Source organism: Chinchilla lanigera, unplaced genomic scaffold (assembly GCF_000276665.1).
Source record: "Chinchilla lanigera isolate Chin_1 unplaced genomic scaffold, ChiLan1.0 scaffold00025, whole genome shotgun sequence".
Classification (NCBI taxonomy): Eukaryota; Metazoa; Chordata; class Mammalia; order Rodentia; family Chinchillidae; genus Chinchilla; species Chinchilla lanigera.
In genome coordinates this window covers 26026077-26044602 of record NW_004955426.1, presented here as the reverse complement: position 1 = coordinate 26044602, position 18526 = coordinate 26026077, and the positions used below count along the sequence as shown (strand labels likewise).

The 18526-nt window shown below is 35.6% G+C and overlaps 1 protein-coding gene across 5 annotated transcripts; it reads right to left on the bottom strand.

The window, feature by feature from the left end:
- Nucleotides 1–4291: 4291 nt before the first annotated feature.
- LOC102027428 (chromosome unknown open reading frame, human C5orf51) lies at nucleotides 4292–18319 on the bottom strand. 5 transcript variants are annotated; one of them, XM_005386250.2, is made up of 6 exons: nucleotides 18154–18315; nucleotides 15024–15130; nucleotides 12946–13092; nucleotides 11551–11682; nucleotides 10503–10584; nucleotides 4292–7564 (listed from the first exon to the last, which is right to left on the bottom strand). In XM_005386250.2, exons 1-6 carry the CDS (start codon nucleotides 18251–18253, stop codon nucleotides 7281–7283), a joined length of 852 nt encoding a protein of 283 aa, XP_005386307.2. In that variant the 5' UTR covers nucleotides 18254–18315; the 3' UTR covers nucleotides 4292–7280. The 5 variants fall into 5 exon arrangements, with proteins under 5 accessions (XP_005386307.2, XP_005386306.2, XP_013370451.1 ...); XM_005386249.2 differs by having other exon boundaries at nucleotides 10503–10617; nucleotides 18154–18313; XM_013514997.1 differs by having other exon boundaries at nucleotides 10503–10617; nucleotides 15024–15199; nucleotides 18154–18241.
- Between the last annotated feature and the right edge of the window lie 207 nt (nucleotides 18320–18526).

Genomic DNA, 18526 nt, shown 5'->3' with positions numbered 1-18526 from the left:
CCCGCCCGCCCGCCCGCAGCGCGGCGCGCGCCTCAGGCCCACGCACGCCGTCGCCCTGGCCCGGTGACTTCAGCGTGGTGATGGGCGGGCCTCTGCTACCACCTCGGGTTACATAATTGCTTCTTTGTCAGCAGTAGGTTACTCATTTGTGCCCATTCTTGTGATTAGCAAAAACTGAAATTCCGGGGGCCTTAGGAGTTTGTGGAACTGAAGCTCTCAGAAGCAACCAAAACTGCAGCGAGCACCCTACCCGACACACCGACCGGGGGTGACCAGCACGCGGTGACTATGGAGATGGAATGTTGTGGTTGGGACAGCCAAAATTTTCTTGGGCTTAGTGCCCTTAATAGCCATTTACTTTCAGCCTTGGTACATGACCTAACATCCTTGTGACTCTCAGGTAAAACTCTTGAAATATATTACTCAACTTAACAGTCTTCCACCGTTCAAAACCCTAAAGCTTAAGAATGCTATAACATCTGAAACCTGTAGGAAAGATCTTCCCTCTTTTTTACAGTGCACCTACCTAGTACCATGCCAGTGTACTTGGTATATGTGTTTGATTTATGGCCTTCTTTCTTCTGTGGCTATCAAAGTTCATGTACCCTCTTACATTGTGGAACACGTAATTTGGGGTGAACTGAATCCGTATTCGCAGGCCAAAGTCATTCATATTTGACTCCAACTAAACTATTTCCTTAAAGCAAAATTGTTATTTTACGATCGTAAGTCCAGTCAGAAGAGATCATATACCAAAACGAGTCTGGGTCCACTATACAAAAATATAAGTACGTTTCAAAAATTGCTCAATGTTATAACCTCATAAAAGGGCAGAAAAAACAAAAACAGAAGAGAACTCAAGTGCAGTATTGCTGAATCTCTCTAGTAAATTTCTCAAAACTAAGGCCCATTCTGCTCACTTTGGTTTTAGTTGTAAAAGGCTTTAAGAAACTATACTATACACAGAGTACATTACAAGGTAATCTATGATACAGAATTGAGTACAGTTTCTATAGGTAGGAAAGACACAAATAATGTCATTTTCAAATATCCAAAGAACACTATGCATGCTCCAAAACTAGATCTCTGTTGCTTAAAATAATATTTCAAGCCAGACATGGCGGCGCATGCCTGTAATCCCAGCACTCAAGAGGCTGAATGAAGCAGGAGGATCGTTGTGAGTTACAGGCCAGCCTGGCCTACAAAGGGAGTTCAAGTCCAACCTGATCTGCAGAGTGAAACCCTATCTCAAAAAGACTATATATATATTCTTTTTTCAAGTTAATGTTCAATTTAACTTTACAGTTACCAACAATTACTGAGGAATTTAAAATTATAGATCTTATTGCCCTTGCGTATATCCCAGTAAAGTACAGACAAACTACTAAGCTTTAGGGATAACGGAAACATTCTCATGTATGTAAGTCACAAAGTTGACACACAATTCAGTACATTTCATTTTGTTTTGGATTTTTTGGGGCTTTATACTATAACTTGAACTTATTTTAGAATACATGTACGTGGTTCCAAAGTCAAACTGACACTAAGTTCTTCCTCTGGATCCTTTTCCATCTGGTTCTTCTCTCATCTCCACCAAACACAGTCATTACTTTACCTTCTGGTTATCATTTCATTGCTTGCTTTTTAAAAATAAAAGTTTTGTTTAAAAGGGGAAGATGGATTAAAGGAAGGAAAGGGGATTGGAAAAAAAGAGGAATCAAAATATATCATGTACAGGTACAAATACCATGTGAGGAATATGATCATTATGTATGTCTAAAATGTACCAATAAACTTAATTAAAATAAATGTATATAAGATGATACACAGAGTTTATATCTGTTTTCTTCCTTTTTTTTTTTTTTTTTTTGCTACCAGGAATCAGACTTGGGATGTCATGCTTGCCAGGCAGGTGTGACTCCACTGAGCTATATTCCCGGCCGTGATATCTCTTTTCATAAACAGCATCATACCATACACCTTCTTTGCCTTCTCACTTAGTAAGACCACTCTTCATTATACTTGCACTTTACAGCTACACACTGCTCAATCAAGATTTAAAATAAAATCTCTTTTTAAATGGTATGCATATAGTATTTACATGAATCATATTTTACTAGATGCCTCTGATTTGGAATTTAAGAATTAGACCCAAAGGCATCAGGCAGATTGGTAAAAGGAGAAGTTTTAAAAACGGTATGTAGAATATTTAGATGACCAATACATCCATATATACTTTGATGGGCTGAAAATGTTTTGACAATTACTTGTAGGGTTTCTTCTGGCTATATCCCCCCCACACACACTGAGTTCTCTATCTTTCCCATAATTTCTTCTCTGAAACCTGTTTCTCATCTACAATGACCAGTATGACATGAACAAAGGAAAAGTCAGTGCTTACTGGGCAACAAGTTTGTTACTCACTTGTTCTGGCTGACGGGCACTCTAATTATGGATGTAGAACGAAGTATGCCTCCATGCAGAACTTCCAACATTCAGGAAAATAATTATAGCTAATCCTTGTGCTTTCACAATGGCTAGGCACTGAATTAAAGCATTCAACATTTATTTAATCTTCAGAATCCTGTCAGATACTGTTAATTTTCCTGTATTTTAAAAAGAGGCTATTAAGGCCTAGAAAGACTAAGTAAGATTAAGTTGCTTACATGGAGTTACAGTTAGGAAATGGCAGAGCTGTGACTTAAATTTGGGCCTTCTGGCTCTAGAACATACTACAATCCTAGCCATTATGCTATCTTGTCTGAAAATTATTAGGAACAAAAGAAATACTATTTAGAAGTTAGAATAATGAACTGAGATAATGAAAGCTTTCATTCTGATACAAACAAAAAAGGGAAAGCAAATCCAGAAATAAGTAGAGGAATACGATTTTATTTTTAAAAAATTATATACTCCAAAACATTGTACTTGGAAATTTTCACTGGAAGTAGGAAAAACAAACAAAAAACTGTAATATAAATACATAATGCATTCTTTGATTATGGCTATATTAAATGTATTTTCTTAATGTAATACTTCTATAATGTGGCATCTCGTGTTGTATTTAAAAAGATACACAGTGAAGTGATAATAGAGAACTACAGAATTGTGAATTTCATGGCAGATAGGGTACATTTACTTGCATTATCTAATGCAAGAAAATAGGCATTGGAAGGAGGGAGAAAAGAGACAATCTAAAACTAGCATATTAATCACCTGTGGATTTTTTTAAATGCCATTAAAATGAATCTGGGAATGCCTTTAGACACCACTCACACTGTTATGAGTATCAGAGAACTCACAGGAGACTGGTAAGGTAGAGATGTAATCTTGTGGTGGGGTTCAGACACGACTCTCTCATTGGTGTACTGTATGCACAGGAATAAGAAAAAAGTTGTGGTTTGCACTTTAATCAGCATCAGTGAATTCACATAGTCAGGAATCTTATAAATATAGGAAAACAGGACCTTCAGTAAGTCTTAAAAGCCCAGTGGACACCAGAAAATTCATACCAGGAAAACCATACAAGTTTAAGGATTATGAAAAATCATTTAACAGAGTTTAAATTTTAGTAACCATCAGAGAATTCAAGCTAAGGAGAAACCCTAAGTGTAAAAATGCAACAAGGTCTTTAGGTAATATCCATTAGTAAAGCCCATATTCAAGAAAATCCCTTAAATATAACAAAAAGGTCTTAAGTAGTTACTTATTCTTTATTATCAGAACATCCATAAGAAAGAATAACTTTGTAAATATACTAAATATAAAAGGAATTTGGCCAACAGGATGGAATTTGAAGACACAAATGCTAAAGCAATAGGTGATCAGAGGTGCCTTCCCAACCTCTCTAAATAAAATAGCACCCATAGCCAAGTCATATTACACCCTTACCCTGTTGTATTCCTCATAGTACTCACCACTTAACATGCTAACCTTTTATCTAACTTTCACTATAATACAAGCTCTGAAAACAGGAGTGTTTTTACAAAACTATTTTCTCAGTACACAAAACAAAATGTGACATGTTACCAGGAGTGGTGGCACACGCCTCTAATCCCAGCACTCAGGAGGCTGAGGCAGGAGGATCTTTGTGAGTTCAACACCAGCCTGGGCTACAAAGTGAGCTCAAGGCCAGCCCGAACTGCACAGCAAGACCCTGTCTCAAAAAGAAGAAGAAAAAAAAAAACCAACATATGACATGTAATAGGCACAAAGTAGTTAATCAAAAAAATGAAAGACTTATAGTACTTTCCTTATGTCAAGTGTTTGGTAAATTAAAGTTATTTCATTCTAAATGAAAGAGAATTTACTTAGCAGGCTTTCACATATACAAAAATATGTTGTTGTTCATAATACACCAGAATAAAAAGCATTTATAACTGTTATGATCTACAAGTTATTCTCCAATTGATTCCAGGATGGAAAGTTATACAAGAGCACCCAGTAATACCCTCACAATTGTACTAACCAGAGAGCTGACAACTCGACCTCCCAGTTGCTGAAGATAAACTTCTCTTGTTTCCACAGATTTAGACTCTAATAACACTTTACTTCTGTAAGGACTGAATATGTCTCTGTTTGCCTTGTCAGTCACTAGCGTAGAGGGCATGGCAGTTTGGAATCTAACAGCATTAACTCTTTTGTGCAGTTTGGCACTTAGAATCATGCCTCATTAATTTAAAAAGAAAACAATATGGGCTTACCATGCATTGAACACTATAAAGGCAAATTTTTAAAATATAGTTTGCATGATAAAGCAACATAATAAGTTCAGAATATGGGAGGAAACTTAACAAAGAAGCATCTAATTTTGACCAAAAAGAGCTGAAAAAGTCTTTGGACAGTGTTCCCGAACCTGCCTCCTAAAAGATAAGTATGTATTCATTTAGCCACAAAGGGCACAGAAGTAATGATGTTTAAAAAGTGGTAAGATTGAAAATACAAGTACATTTGGGGAAAGAATCAGAAGTACTTGATCGGTCATGTTCTCCAAAGAGAAGGATAGCCTATGCATTTAAAAACCACATTAAAAATGATTTAGATCTTTATACTTCAGAAACACAAAGATATTTTCATAACACAACCCGCTAAAATGTAATTGAAATAAAAATCTTCTTGGCTGTATTAGGATAAGCCGTGGGGATATACCTGCCTGGGCAGGGATAAGGAGAGCTTCTCCTGGCCCTGAAGGCTCTTTTAGAATTTTATGTTTACCAGAAAGGAAACTGCATTTTCAGTGCTTGAGGAACACTGGACTGGAACATGATGGTACAGATGAGGCTGGGAAGGCAAGTATTTTGCGTTTTCCTGCTCTACAATTGATTCAAAAATGAGAAAAACAAAGCATAAAACATTCTGCATGGAAGATGAGGATTTGTTTTGATACATCGAACTTACAGTTACAGGGGTATTTGTCTAAGTGAGGGAGGTTGGGTTTCTAGTACAGGTTTGAGTCAGCCTGATATTACAGGTGGTAGAAAAAGCAACTGCTATAAAAAAAGATAACAAGATTATTTAGAGTAAAAGGAGAGAAAACGAAAGGAAAGGAAGAGAATAGAACTTTGGTAAAGATCAATATATCAGGGGCTGGGGATTTAGCTCAGCGGCAAAGCGCCTGCCTGGCAAGCGCAAGGTCGTGAGTTCGGTTCCCAGTACCGGAGAAAAACCAAAAAAAAAAAAAAAGATCAATATATCAAAAAAGTAGGCACAAAATGAGAAGAGACAGAGAAATGAAGGAAATAGCATAGATAAACTCTTGTAGCACAGATTAGCCTTCAATGCGAATAACCTCTTTTTCTCTAAAATGGGGGAAATGAGTAAATTTGGTTAATATTGGTTGACCTTATAGCCTCAACTTTCTGTATGGTAGGGAGAAGGGGGAAGGCCTTAAAAAAAGTAAAGTTTCTGACTCAGCCACAGTGGGAAAAGACATAATGGCCACCATAGTGAAAAACCAAAGGCTTACAGTGATGGCTGTTCAAAAGCTGAAGTGAGACACCTTTAATGATCCCACTTTGACTGTATGCTCTTCCAATGAAGTATCCTAGTAAAGGTTAGTAAGAGGACTGACTCATTGTCAAAGGCTTATAAAATGAGCTGGCTGAAGGATGAGATGGAAGAGGGAGCAACTGGTAACAGCAGTTTGTACGGTGCCTACATGAAGCTGAGGGCAAACAGAAGCAAAACATCTGAAAGACAATGATAGTGTAGTACTAAGGGGAGTGTTTAAGAAAAGAAGGCTGTGAAGAAGCTACAGATTGTAAATTATAAAAGTAAAGAAAAAGAAAAATCAATAAATTTAAAGACATAAAAAAGCTGGTAGGATGAAAATTGTCATCAGTTACCGAAATTGAAGAATTCAGAAAGTCTAACTCAGGATAGTTGGGGCTCAAGGTATACCCATGGAGGAAGGTGCTGTAATGTGATAGAGTCATCTGGGCAGAAGTCTAGTTTACAGCAAGGTTTCAGACAGATCAGCTGAAGATAAAAGTAGGAGTTGAGGTAGACAGAAAGACAGTAAGCAAGTTATCAAGGTAGGCTCCTTGACCTTTAGTATTCTACCAACTATTAAAAGCAAAAAATATTAAAATTTCAAAACAGTATGAAAACATATATCCTAATAAGATATGGACTAAACTAAGTTGGTTTTTATCTTCATTACTTGAGAAAACATGGATTTTAAATAAAATAGGAAAATAACTTTCACATTTTTATAAAATATCTAAAAGTAAAAATTTTAAACAAGACTAGTAATACATGGCAAAATAAACACAAATGATTCCTTTGTGGAGTCTTTTGTCATTTACATGATTACAAATGAAGTCTAAATATTAGTCATAATTTTTCCTTTTGCCTACATTTATATTACTAGGTAGTCAAAGCAATGAGGTGAGCTGATTTTAGTATTTGAAGCATGGCAAACTTCAAGACAGGGAGATTAAATTTTGTGTTACGTTATCACAATTTTAAAATAATATATTAGGGCAAAAATCATAGTAAAGCTAACTTGGATTTTCCTTACTAGAGGCAGGATACCTAGTTCAAAGAGAGATAGAATAATATATACATTAGTTTAGAAATTAAAGAAGTATTTCTACATAGGCTTAAGAATATATAGTGAAAGATGATGATAATATTTTTAAAAAGGTGACCTAACTATAGTGGATAGCTTTACGTAGTATAATGTTTTTAGAATTAGTGTTAATATGTCTTCTTTTCTGAAACTTTTTCCATTTCATGGGTGTTTTTGTCTTTCTCACTGAAAAGGACTAAATGAACTACTAGTTACAGCGGTGCTGGAAGAAGTTTAAAATTTGTTTTGCATTTGTTGTATTCCACTCTTGTTCTTTCAGGGGTCCTTCACACACAGATACATACTTTTTCAAAATTTTTTCTCCTACTTCTCGAAAATCCAGGGGTTCTTTGTGTGCAGTGCAGCTGGCTTCAGATATACCAGTATCCACTTCATGATTATCTGGCTGTTGATCTGCACAATGTTTCAATCCCCAGTAGCACATTTCTCCACTGTACATCATAGCCAGCAAATGAATGTCACTAAATATTCCTGGGAAGGTCATTGATGTTAAGATATTAGAATTACATGTTTAAAAAGAAACTCTGATTATTAAAATACTAATAAATTCCTTGTCATTAAGCATTTTTCATCTCATTAAATAACACTTTTGAAGACCAGTATCACTAATACAACCCTAATTTAACCTGCTCTATTTTACCTATATAAGAAAAATAGCATATTCACAAAAATAGAATACTGTCAAACAATTCTTAAAGAAACATTTAAGTGTTCTTAATCTTTGTTTTTCTTTGAGGGAAGAGGTCCTTTTGATGATGTTTAATTTCACCAGTGAAACTCCTCATAGAAATATACCCCAAATTCTGCAGACAACTTTAGAATATTTAAAGTCCCTGAATCCCATTCACAGACACAATTTTTATTCTGGGGTATGCCCTGGGATTGCTGATATAGCAACAGTCATAAATCATATACCTAATATATTTCTCCAAGAGTGTACCACAAGTATCATATGCCAACATGCCTTTAAGAAGCTATGTAATTCAAATTTTCAAAGATAATTATATCTAACATGCTTTGTGTTCCTAGACTAGAAAAGAGAAATACACTGCAGGATTTTCATCAAAATCTGAATGCATTCCTCAAATTATTCCAGTAATTACATAATTAAACATTTATGTATCAATTTAGTAGGAAGATAAATGAATCTAGAATCAAAAAGAGCTGGGTATGAATTACTGGCTTCTAATTTTGAGCAACACACCAAAGCTCTCTGAGACTCAATTTATAAATCTAAAAAATTAAGATTCCACATTCTCTACATAATTCAGAGCATTCTTAAGGAACAGATGAAATTAAAATGTTAAAGTTTCAGAAAACATAAAGTATCACTAAAATACACAACTATTTAACTTCTTAAGGTCACTGAAGTACAAATAAATGATTTATTCTAAAATGAGGTGCTTGTGTTTCTAGAAAAGTATACCTCAAGTAAATGAGCATAACAATCTCAGCTATTTACCTAATGTGGTTTAAAAGAAACTGACTACACTGGCACTAGATATAAAAAATGTGGCTTTCAAACCTGGTATAGTCTCTATTGTTTTTAATCTAGTGCAGGCTTGTAAGTTTCAGAATTTGCCCTTACAACTATCACTTTCACCTCACCTCAAACCCAATTTATAAATGGTTGCAAGAGAAGCAATAGTTTCAGTAGAACTGCTGACTCATTAGAGTATTATATCAATAAAAAAACCATGAAAGACCAGAGTATGTGTTATGGTTGATACATTGTGTCTACTTGAGTCTAGAGGCTTGGCTAAGTGACTCAGCAGTTCTGCATCCTGGGGTGAAAAGGACAAGCCCTTATGCTCTGCGATGTTCATTGTGTCAGTCTGAGAAGTTTAGAAGGTAACTAAGTGACTGAGCAGGGCAAGGGTCCTTACTTTGTATCAAACTGAGCCTGTGCAGGAGGAGGGCGTAGAGATTATGTGAGTGCTGCATGCCCCTGGGTCAGGGAGCCTGCTTATAGTATAAGGGAGGAAAAAAGGCTTGTTCTGGCCCCTGTGCTCTTGCTGCTGTTGCTGTCTTCAGCCACCATGAACTGCTGCCCTGTGCCATATGCTACTCTGACTTGGTGCAGCTTTGTTAATAACATTTAAATTAATTTTTTATTTTTAATAAATGTTTTCAAATAAAAAGAAGCCTGGAGAAATTAACAAAGAAATAGGAAAAATTAAAATATGTATAGAATTTGAAGTTTTTTTAAAAACTCCCTACGAAGTTGTTTTATTGCTCATATTTTATTTTATTGCTCATATTTCTTTCCACAAAAATTTCAGATGAAGTATAAGCAAAAAAATTTACTTATATGATCTAGGGTCACCTGCAGCTATATGACCCTAACTAGGATACTTGGTTTACTTACCAACACTCTGGAAGGCTAAGGAGGTAGATAATAAGTTCAAGCCCAGCCTGGGCAACTTAGTAAGACCCAGTCTCGAGAAGTAAAAATGAACTGAGAATACAGCTCAGTGCAAAGGCCTTGGGTTCAATCCCCAGTACTACCCACAAACAAACAAAAAGTCATGGTAAAAGTAAGTTCAGACTAAAGCTTAGGCTAAAACTCAAAAACTGCTTCACATCCAGTTCCTAGAATTTTTGAGTAAAAAGATGTCTGTGGCGGAAATTTAAAGGTAATATTCCTTTGCTTCCCCCATAGTATTAAAGAACCGTAACTTCGGATAACAAAGCATTAAGTTAGAACTTTACTTTCCAGCTCTCCTTACTAGGTGAAGTCATCTGATAAATTCTGGCCAATGAAATGTAGGTTGTTAGAAACTTCTCAAAAGGCTGCTCTAAGGCTGGTCTAAGTGAGGTAACAGCTGAAAAAAATTCCCTTCTGTCATTGCTGCAGCTTGCGATGATGGAAGAGGCTCTAGAAGCATCTATGGATACTGAGAATGGAAGCAATATTCTAAATAGAATGCAATATTGCACAGCTCTAGAATTATTTATATCTATTGTATTCTATACAAAATACCTTCCTTTGAAGCCGAAGGGCTCTGGTTCTGAAGACAGAGAAAAAGACAAGAACACAATGATATCATAGAACCACTGCATCAGTTCTGGGCTTTTATTACGTGAAAGAGATCTAAACATCTACCTTGTTTAGAAATTGTTTCTAGTCTGATAGAAGTTCACGTCTAATCCAGTTATACTCATAATGACATAGGATGTAAAATAAATAAAAGTGACATGATACAAAACTCTCCCAAAATTACTAATCAAAGATTAGAAGTATTTAGTGAAAAGATTTTAAACTTTGAGTTTCTTTAAAAAAGCTCTTTTATTTTTTGGCTATAATCTTCTTTAAAATTTATTTAGATCAGAATAAAATCTAACAAACTTCCTATAATCTTTAAAAGCTTTATCTCACTTAGAAAAGTCTAAATAGAGATTACATTACCTGCACTCAGTAATTTAGCTGTGTCTAGGTCTTGGAAAGAAACTCCTTCATTTAACTGGAGAGGACACCGATAGTTCAGCATCTGTAGCAAGTAATTGATCCCATCAACGAGGTACTAAAAAAGCCGAAGAATTGCAAGTTTATATACAGAGTTACATAAACTTCAAATATTATATTTCCCATTCTTTAAGAGAAAATGGACTAATGTACAGACAAATCTAATGTTTATTATATTCCAATGCTGTTAAAGACCCAGCAACTCCAAGACTTTCATAATACAAGCAGTAAATATAAAAAAAAGATGCTAATATGCTTCATGAATATACTGATCAAAATATTGGAAGAAAAAAAGGACAACTACAATAAGAAGTGTTTTAAAACAATTAAAAATATGTATATATTTTAATTTAGAAATGTTATAATCAAACATATCTGGAAGTGGGACTTCTCATTTCCAAGCCCACCTAATTATATGTATTTTCACCCTGAGTCAGAATGCGCAGTGACAACAATACTAAGACCCAGATATCTGGATTTAATGATTTGTTCAGAACAGACAAGGCAAATTAGAGGGCCATAATTTTCTAGGAGCAAGTCATGTGGGTCCTTGAGGAACGACCTGCTGACAGAGAGAGGCTCACAACACAGTATTTTCTTCAGGTCAAAAAAATATGCCAAGAAGTTAATATAGTTTATCTTATATTTTAAAAAATAAAAGTCTAGAACTTAAAAATAAGCATAAGAAACACCTCAAATGACAAAGTGCTTTCACGTTACCTTATTGTGTCTTCACAGCAATTGTATTTTTTTAAAATCACACAGCTAATAAGTAAAAGACCTAAAGTACAAGCCCTGACCCATTGATTTCACTACTCTTAATAATATAACACTCATACAACTTTTTGAAACCTATAAATGTCAACAGTTAAAAATGTGTAAGAGCCGGGGATACAGCTCAGCGGCACAAGCACCTGCCTGGCAAGCACAAGGTCCTGAGTTCAATTCCCAGTGCCAAAAAAAAAAAAAAAGGTAAGAAATGTCTTTTTACCTTTTTAAGTAGATTAGATTTTCTCAAGAGCCACTCTCTTCTTTTAGTCAGAGAGTGACAATACATATACAGTAGGGCTCCTCGTCTCCAAGAGAGACATTCCAGTAGCTCATCCCCAAGCAAATCGCAATGCTGAAATATGAAAAAGACATGGCTAAGAAGACAAACCTGATTTCTATAATGGGCAAATTTCAAACACTTGAATAAGTTAAAAAAAAAAAACTCATTTCACAAAATGCCCATGTTTTGCTACATACAAAAAAGAATGACTACCTTGGAATCAAGTAGAAATATAGAAATCTATTGCTACATTAAAATTAAAATCTCTCTTCAATTTATAGTTTTACAAAGTTTTTTTGAAAAACTTTAGTAGCAAATTCTAACATATTCAAAATATATGTAGTACATAATCTGACTTTTTTTAAAAAAAATTTTAGAAATGTTACTTGAATAATATTAATAAAAATGACTAAATAAGAACTGGATCGCTAGAACAAAATAATGAAAAGTTACACAAAAATAATTTTACTAAATCAAAATTCTTTAAATTGTGGATGATTTGTTTCCATAGTTAGTTTTCCCTAATAAATACAAAGAGCAAAGAAATTATCTAGATAGTTAAAGATGAGAAATTATTTGCTTGAAAGAATATCTAGGACTAGAGATACAAACCTGGGAATCATCTGAGATGACTGTAAAAGCTAGGTGAACAAAAGAGTATTGGGATGAAAGCAAAACCCTTCGGGAAGGACCTGTATTTCTAGAATAGCGCAGGGGAGAAATGCTAGGAAAAAAGCAAGAGAAGGTGTCTCAGAGACAAAGGAGGAAAGCATGTGCAGGGCTCCAAGGGACTGGGTGTGATCAATGGTAAGAAAGGCAGCAGATGTTCAGGAAGATCAGAAGTGTGAAAAGGACAACACATGTGGTGATTAGGTTACTAGTGACCTTCCAGAAAACAAAGAATTTGCAAAAGTAAAGGGAGCACAAGTAGGGGATATCTATGTTAAGAAAATTATTAAACCTAGGTATGGTGGCACATGTCTATAATTCTAGCACTCAGGACACTGAGGCAGGAGGATTGCTGAGAGCTGAGAGCAACCTGGGCTACAAAATGAGCTCAAGATCCTATCTCAAAAAACAAACAAACTAACAAAAAACCCCAAACAAAAAAAGGAAAATAAGTAGGTACTGCAATTACTACTCTATTATATGAATAGTCTGAAAACATTTTGTAAAATATGATACTCTACTGTGACATGGATCTGTAGTGTTAAATTCTCTTATTTGCTTCTTTCAAACTTAAAACAGAAATAAAAACACATTTAAGAAAAAAGAAGCCTGAGCAGGACAACAAGAACTAGCAGTATTCCCCTATGATTCATAATACAAACTTACTTTTGGATGTATATTATTTTCTTTAACTAAAATTTCTGGTTCTGAAAGAAAACTGATCAGCTCTTTTACTTTTTGTGAAGAAGAGTCTTCAGGAAAATCATCATCTACTAGCTTGTTCTCCTCAAAATATGTCATGTCCAAAATAGCCTAAAGAGGTAAAAAGCATCTATAAATGATTTAAAGTTGAAACAATGAGCTATTTAGAGTTTAACTTTGTATATATAGATGCTTTAGTAGACATTCAAATCTTTATGCATATTATTTAAATTTGGCAAGTAGGCAAAATGACTGATTATGAATATAATTTCAGACATACATTATAGAAAACTTTACAAGTATTCCACTAAAATACTGGATTAATGATTATCTTGTTTCTCTCATGAAATAAAATGAAGACATGCTTTAATTAACATGTTACTCATATATAATTACGAAAGATGTCGTCTTGCTTTTTTTTAAATTTTAATTATTTTTCAGAAATAGAACTCAAGACCTTGTGCTTGGCAGGCAGGCACTTGTGCCACTGAGCTATATCCCTGGTCCCCAATGTTTTGCTCTTTATACATATATAATTCCTAAAATTTTTCTCTATAAGTACTGCACGCTAACCGATTGCGCCACTGGAGCCTCCTCTGAAATTTTTCTAAATGCCTACCATAATAAGGTTAGCACCTCTAGTTTTATATACTGAATCTTCAGAGAATTCATTTTCCTAAATGCACAACCAGTATTTGACAGATATATATATATCTTCACACTCAAGAATGGAAGCATATCATCAACACATACAGTTCAAACTCTAAGGCTCCAACAGTCCTACATATAAGCAATGCTCTGTTCAAGCACATTAAATTGTCCTCATCTTTTTTTTTTTAATCAAGTGGATCAAGACAAAGAAAACTAAATTCTAGTATCAGCTCTAAAACTAATCATTCTACCTAATCAAGAACAATTTTAACCCTAGTCTATTTTCTTTTTTGAATCTCAGTTTCTTCAATGATAAAGTGAACTAATGCCCTCAAATTCCTTGCTTTGAGAAGAAAATGAATTAATATAAGTAAAGTACTTGAAACATTACATAGCACACAGTAATATTTAAGTGGTATCTGTTAATGTGTGGAAAATCTAAGTCAGAAGAAAGATCAGCAATCTATGGAAGGTGATCTTTTGACCCTAATCATAAATAAGGTTCAAGGGATTTTAGAAAATCTGTACATCTGAATATTTTGCTTTATCCTTCCAAAGAAGTTAAAATGTTAAGGACATCTGCAGCTGAAAGAAAGGACATCCACCATATGTCGACAAGATAGAAAAATCTTCTATGAGGAAGAAAGTCAGGCAAACTACCTGCCAAATTATAGCAGTTTTTAGAGGTTTGTTAATAGCTGTTACAGGATCATTCAGCCATGATCTCTAGAGATAGAAACCACCTTTATAAAGTACTTTCTAACAGAAATTACAGCCCCATGCATATACCTGCTATAAATATGCACTCCGGAAATAATTAGGTACTCTATTTCTATAACCATTGCATCTTTATTATCCTTAGCAATAAAGAAAGGGTACATAAAAACACTTTATCGACTATAAAGTACAATATAAATGTTGGTTATCATCATGAAATTTTATTTCTTAATGTCATATTACATCAGCAGGATTTGCAAAAACTAAGAAAACAGGTGTCCACTCACAACCCTCAATATGGAAGCAAAATAAAGGAAAAAACAGAACAGAAAAATCTATGTGTGCGACACTAACACAGGAGAATTATATTGAGAATCCAAAAGAAAAATGAATTTCAGAAAAAAAAGTTGGGGCTCTTGAGTCCCCACTCCCTCTGGAACCTTGAAGACTTTAAAACACAGCATGTATTAGGGCTCTGATTAATTATGCATAAAGGGAAGCAGTTCTGTTATCTGCAAGATATTTTTCTGGATCCCTATCAATGTAACTAATACATCTCAACCCTTAGGATAAAGCCTCAAAGTTTCAAGTCTAAGTGCTGTAAACATACTGTATTTTTAACAAATTGATTACATTTGAAAATAAAATGGCAGAGTCTACATCTGTTTCAGTACCTGCGTGTAAAGTTCTAGAAGACTGGATGCATTTGAACCTTCTTTTTCTTCTCCACACAAGAGTTTCAATTTTTCTAGAGCTGCAGAGGCCCGAATTAAAAAATGATCTTTAAAAAATAAAAACATGATGAGTACTTCACACAGATTCTGACAGCCATTTAAACCAAGTTATGTATCTGAAATAGTGAAACAAAATGATATTATGGCATATGGAGAAACAGCAAGGCAATAATATCTTAGCCAAAGCACAAAATGTATCAATTCTTAACGGTAATTAAGCTCAGTTATCATGGAAATTTTTCTAGAAAGCAAGACTGAAAACTTTTTATATTTACTATTGCCAGTTCCTAATTGCAGTGTGTATTCTCTTAATGCTTCTTTTATAATGCTAGTGTACTCAAAATGTTTAAATAATACATGTATATCTTTCACTGGAATAGTAAGAATATTCTACAGAAAGCTACAGAAAGCATTTCCCCTGAAAATATGTAAGTTCATAAATGTATTTGCAAATGTTTCCTAAAACAATATGACTGACTAAATCAAATGCTTTATAAAATATCAACACTGTGAGCAGTTTTAACTTTATTATGCTTGTAGCAGTTGTAATTACATAATGCCCGTATTTTATTCCTTTGAAAGAAATGGGAAAAATTACTTCATTTCTTTAAAACCTGGAAGAAAAGGCACAAAATAGTTCTAGTATGCCCACTAATCAGAACACACCCCATCTCCCTTTCACTGCCTTCTAATGTTTTTGCTTTCTCTGCTGTCATACTCCCTCCTCTATCATTTCAGCTTTATGTGTTCACACCGAACTAGCTACCCTTCTGCATCACCTCATGTAGTAGATAAGCCTACTATAGTGTAAGACACTAAAATCCCTCAGCCTGTCCCTCTGTGCTTCTCCTCTGAAATATAAACCCTTACCTCTTCATTGGCCAATGGACAAATAATGTAGCATTTGCTATGGGCTCATCTGATCCAGCCACTTCGGTAAAACAAGGACAGCTTTTCCAAATTGGGGTAAACATATCCTTAGGTTATGCCCACTTGTAACATATAAAAACCTTAAGCTTTCCCACCAAAGACTAACTTGTACCTTTACCTGATGCTCACTGCTACAGGAGCCTTCATTCACCTCAGATGAAAGCTGCTACTTAGTAGTCTCCCCATGTCTCCTCAGATCAGAAGTAAAAACCATACAATCCAGAAGAAAAGATTCTACTGTGAACCAAAATGTATGGAATATGGCACTCTTTATGTGCTTAGAGACTTTGTTAATACTTTCTTGAGAGATTATTTTAAATGTAAAGACTTGCACTGAACTCACTAAATCACTGGTGAAGAAGTATGTGTCTGAATTCATAATTACTATAAGGCAGATTTGGTAGTGGTACAGCTCTCATTTTGGAAAAATCCCTAAAAATGCAGTACTTTTATTAGAAATATTTAGTCAAAGTAATGACTAACAAGATAAAAGATGAAAGTCATTTTTACATGATGTCTGAAAAAAGTCCTTCTCACAGTATATCCCCATACAGGAAACATATGCTTGTACAGTAAGAAATGAACAAAAATTGGTCAGCAATAAAAAAAGAGAATATTCTTAAGTGGAATAATGTCTGGCTGTAACTGATCTAAAATGACAATAGAACTATCGATCCCTACAACATACTATAAGCATATACTTGTTACATTAAACGACAATATTTGAAAGTATATTTTTTGTTGCATGGGAAAAGAATGCCAAATTTAATTCAGATACTTGTAGCCGTTTTAATTAAAATTCCTAAGAAAAAATTATTAGTATTACTTTAATAAGATTGATTTCAATACTGATTAATAGCTCAAAATATAGACAGCTGCTATCATAATTTAATTTTGGTAAAATTTCAGGAGTATAAAGCCTCCATACAAATATACAAAACCTGACCTACTTCCAGGCCTCATTCTAGACTGGGTTAAACAATTCTTCCAAGGAAAAATGAGAACAGATTTTTAGTTCAGCGATAACACAGCAAAAAATATTTTTTGATATCTTTTGACTGACTCTAAAAAATAGAGTTGGATATAGAGGTAACTTGGATACATTTCCAGATAACTATTACTATCCATGAACTAACTATTCATGTGATTCCTAGTATTCACTTTCCATAAACCAAAAAAAAGAAGTTGGTTTCTGTGTCGTCTGCAGGTCTTTCAAAAACATATTCCTGGGAAGAGATAATCCAGCAACCTTCCCCGAGGCTAGTTCATTTTACCATAGACCCTATTCTATAAACCTACTCAATAAATCCACCAACTATTCAATCACTTGGGAAAATATTCCAATATTGTTCTCCTGTCAGTCTGATGACTCATGAGAAGTTTTAGTTTTAAAATTTATCCTTAGTAAAGTCACAAAACTCAAAGCGCAGTAAGGTAGAATCTATAGGCAGCTGAGAAATAATGAAAAGAGATATGAATCTGAAGTCAGAGGCACAGGCAATTCCCCAGCCAGGTTTTCCTAAGGACACAGCTCAGCCCTTTCCAAAACAAGTATTTCTAATACAGAGCCCTTATGACGATATGATGCATATTAAGGAATCCTCTAAAGTAAACTAAAGTAAAATTCTTCAAGAATACGGGTTACAATTGAGTTTTGAATGAAAACCATAAAGTGAAAATTTACAACACTGGATTCTAATTTTTCTGGAACTGCAGCACTTGTCTTTTTTTACTGGGTGCGAAATCACCACGACCTATTTGAGTACTCTCACTTAGATTAACCATTTATTTAAACGTTCGTGTGTAACTCTGACTCTACACTTTCCCCAATCGTTCGCAACACGGTTAAATCCGACAGCACGGATCTGGGTCAGATGTAAACAAGACACACTTCATGAGCTATGAAAAACGCAGTTTGCAAAGCAACACGTTGGCTCTGTGAGTTCTACAGGGAGAGCAAAGGAGGGCGCAGTCGGAGGTCAGAGGAGCAAGACCTCGGACAGCGACGACCTGCCCCCCCCCCCCCCAACCCCCGACAGCCAAGGCCACCAGCGCAGGCCGCAGCCTCCAGCCCTTACTGACATCGAGCGCCAAGCCAGAACCACCACCCGTCCCCGGGTCCCTGCCTCCGCTCCCTCACCGTCTTCACCCGCAGCCTCGCTCAACTGCTGTATGTGAGCCTGAGCCAGGTCACCGAGCTCTTCCACTCGCCTCACCACGCTGGAAACCGCGGCTTCCATGGCCACAACGGGCGGGCGCGCCCCGGCCACGTGACCGTGCCAGCCTGTATCACCTGATTCCCGCAGCGTGGGCGGGGCGTGAGGGCGGAGCTCGCCTGCCTGGTGGGCGGAGACATCTGCTCCCGGGGAGGGCAGGTCCAAATCTGCAATTGTCATTCCGGGTGATCTCCCGCCTCCCGGCTCCCACTCCCTCCCATAATTCTCTGCGGGGCGGAGCCTGTGGCGCTTGTGATGCGCCGGCACACCTCTCTCCCGCCTTCTTCTCTAAACCAA

Excerpts from the sequence above, each read along its gene's own strand:
- LOC102027428 (XM_005386249.2), bottom strand. The coding sequence starts at position 18,253 with ATGGAAGCCGCGGTTTCCAGCGTGGTGAGGCGAGTGGAAGAGCTCGGT. Across the intron at positions 13,093-15,023 it reads TTCTAGAACTTTACACGCAG|GCTATTTTGGACATGACATA; the intron begins GTACTGAAACAG and ends TTACCTCTTTAG. Across the intron at positions 10,618-11,550 it reads AATCTAATCTACTTAAAAAG|TACCTCGTTGATGGGATCAA; the intron begins GTAAAAAGACAT and ends CGGCTTTTTTAG.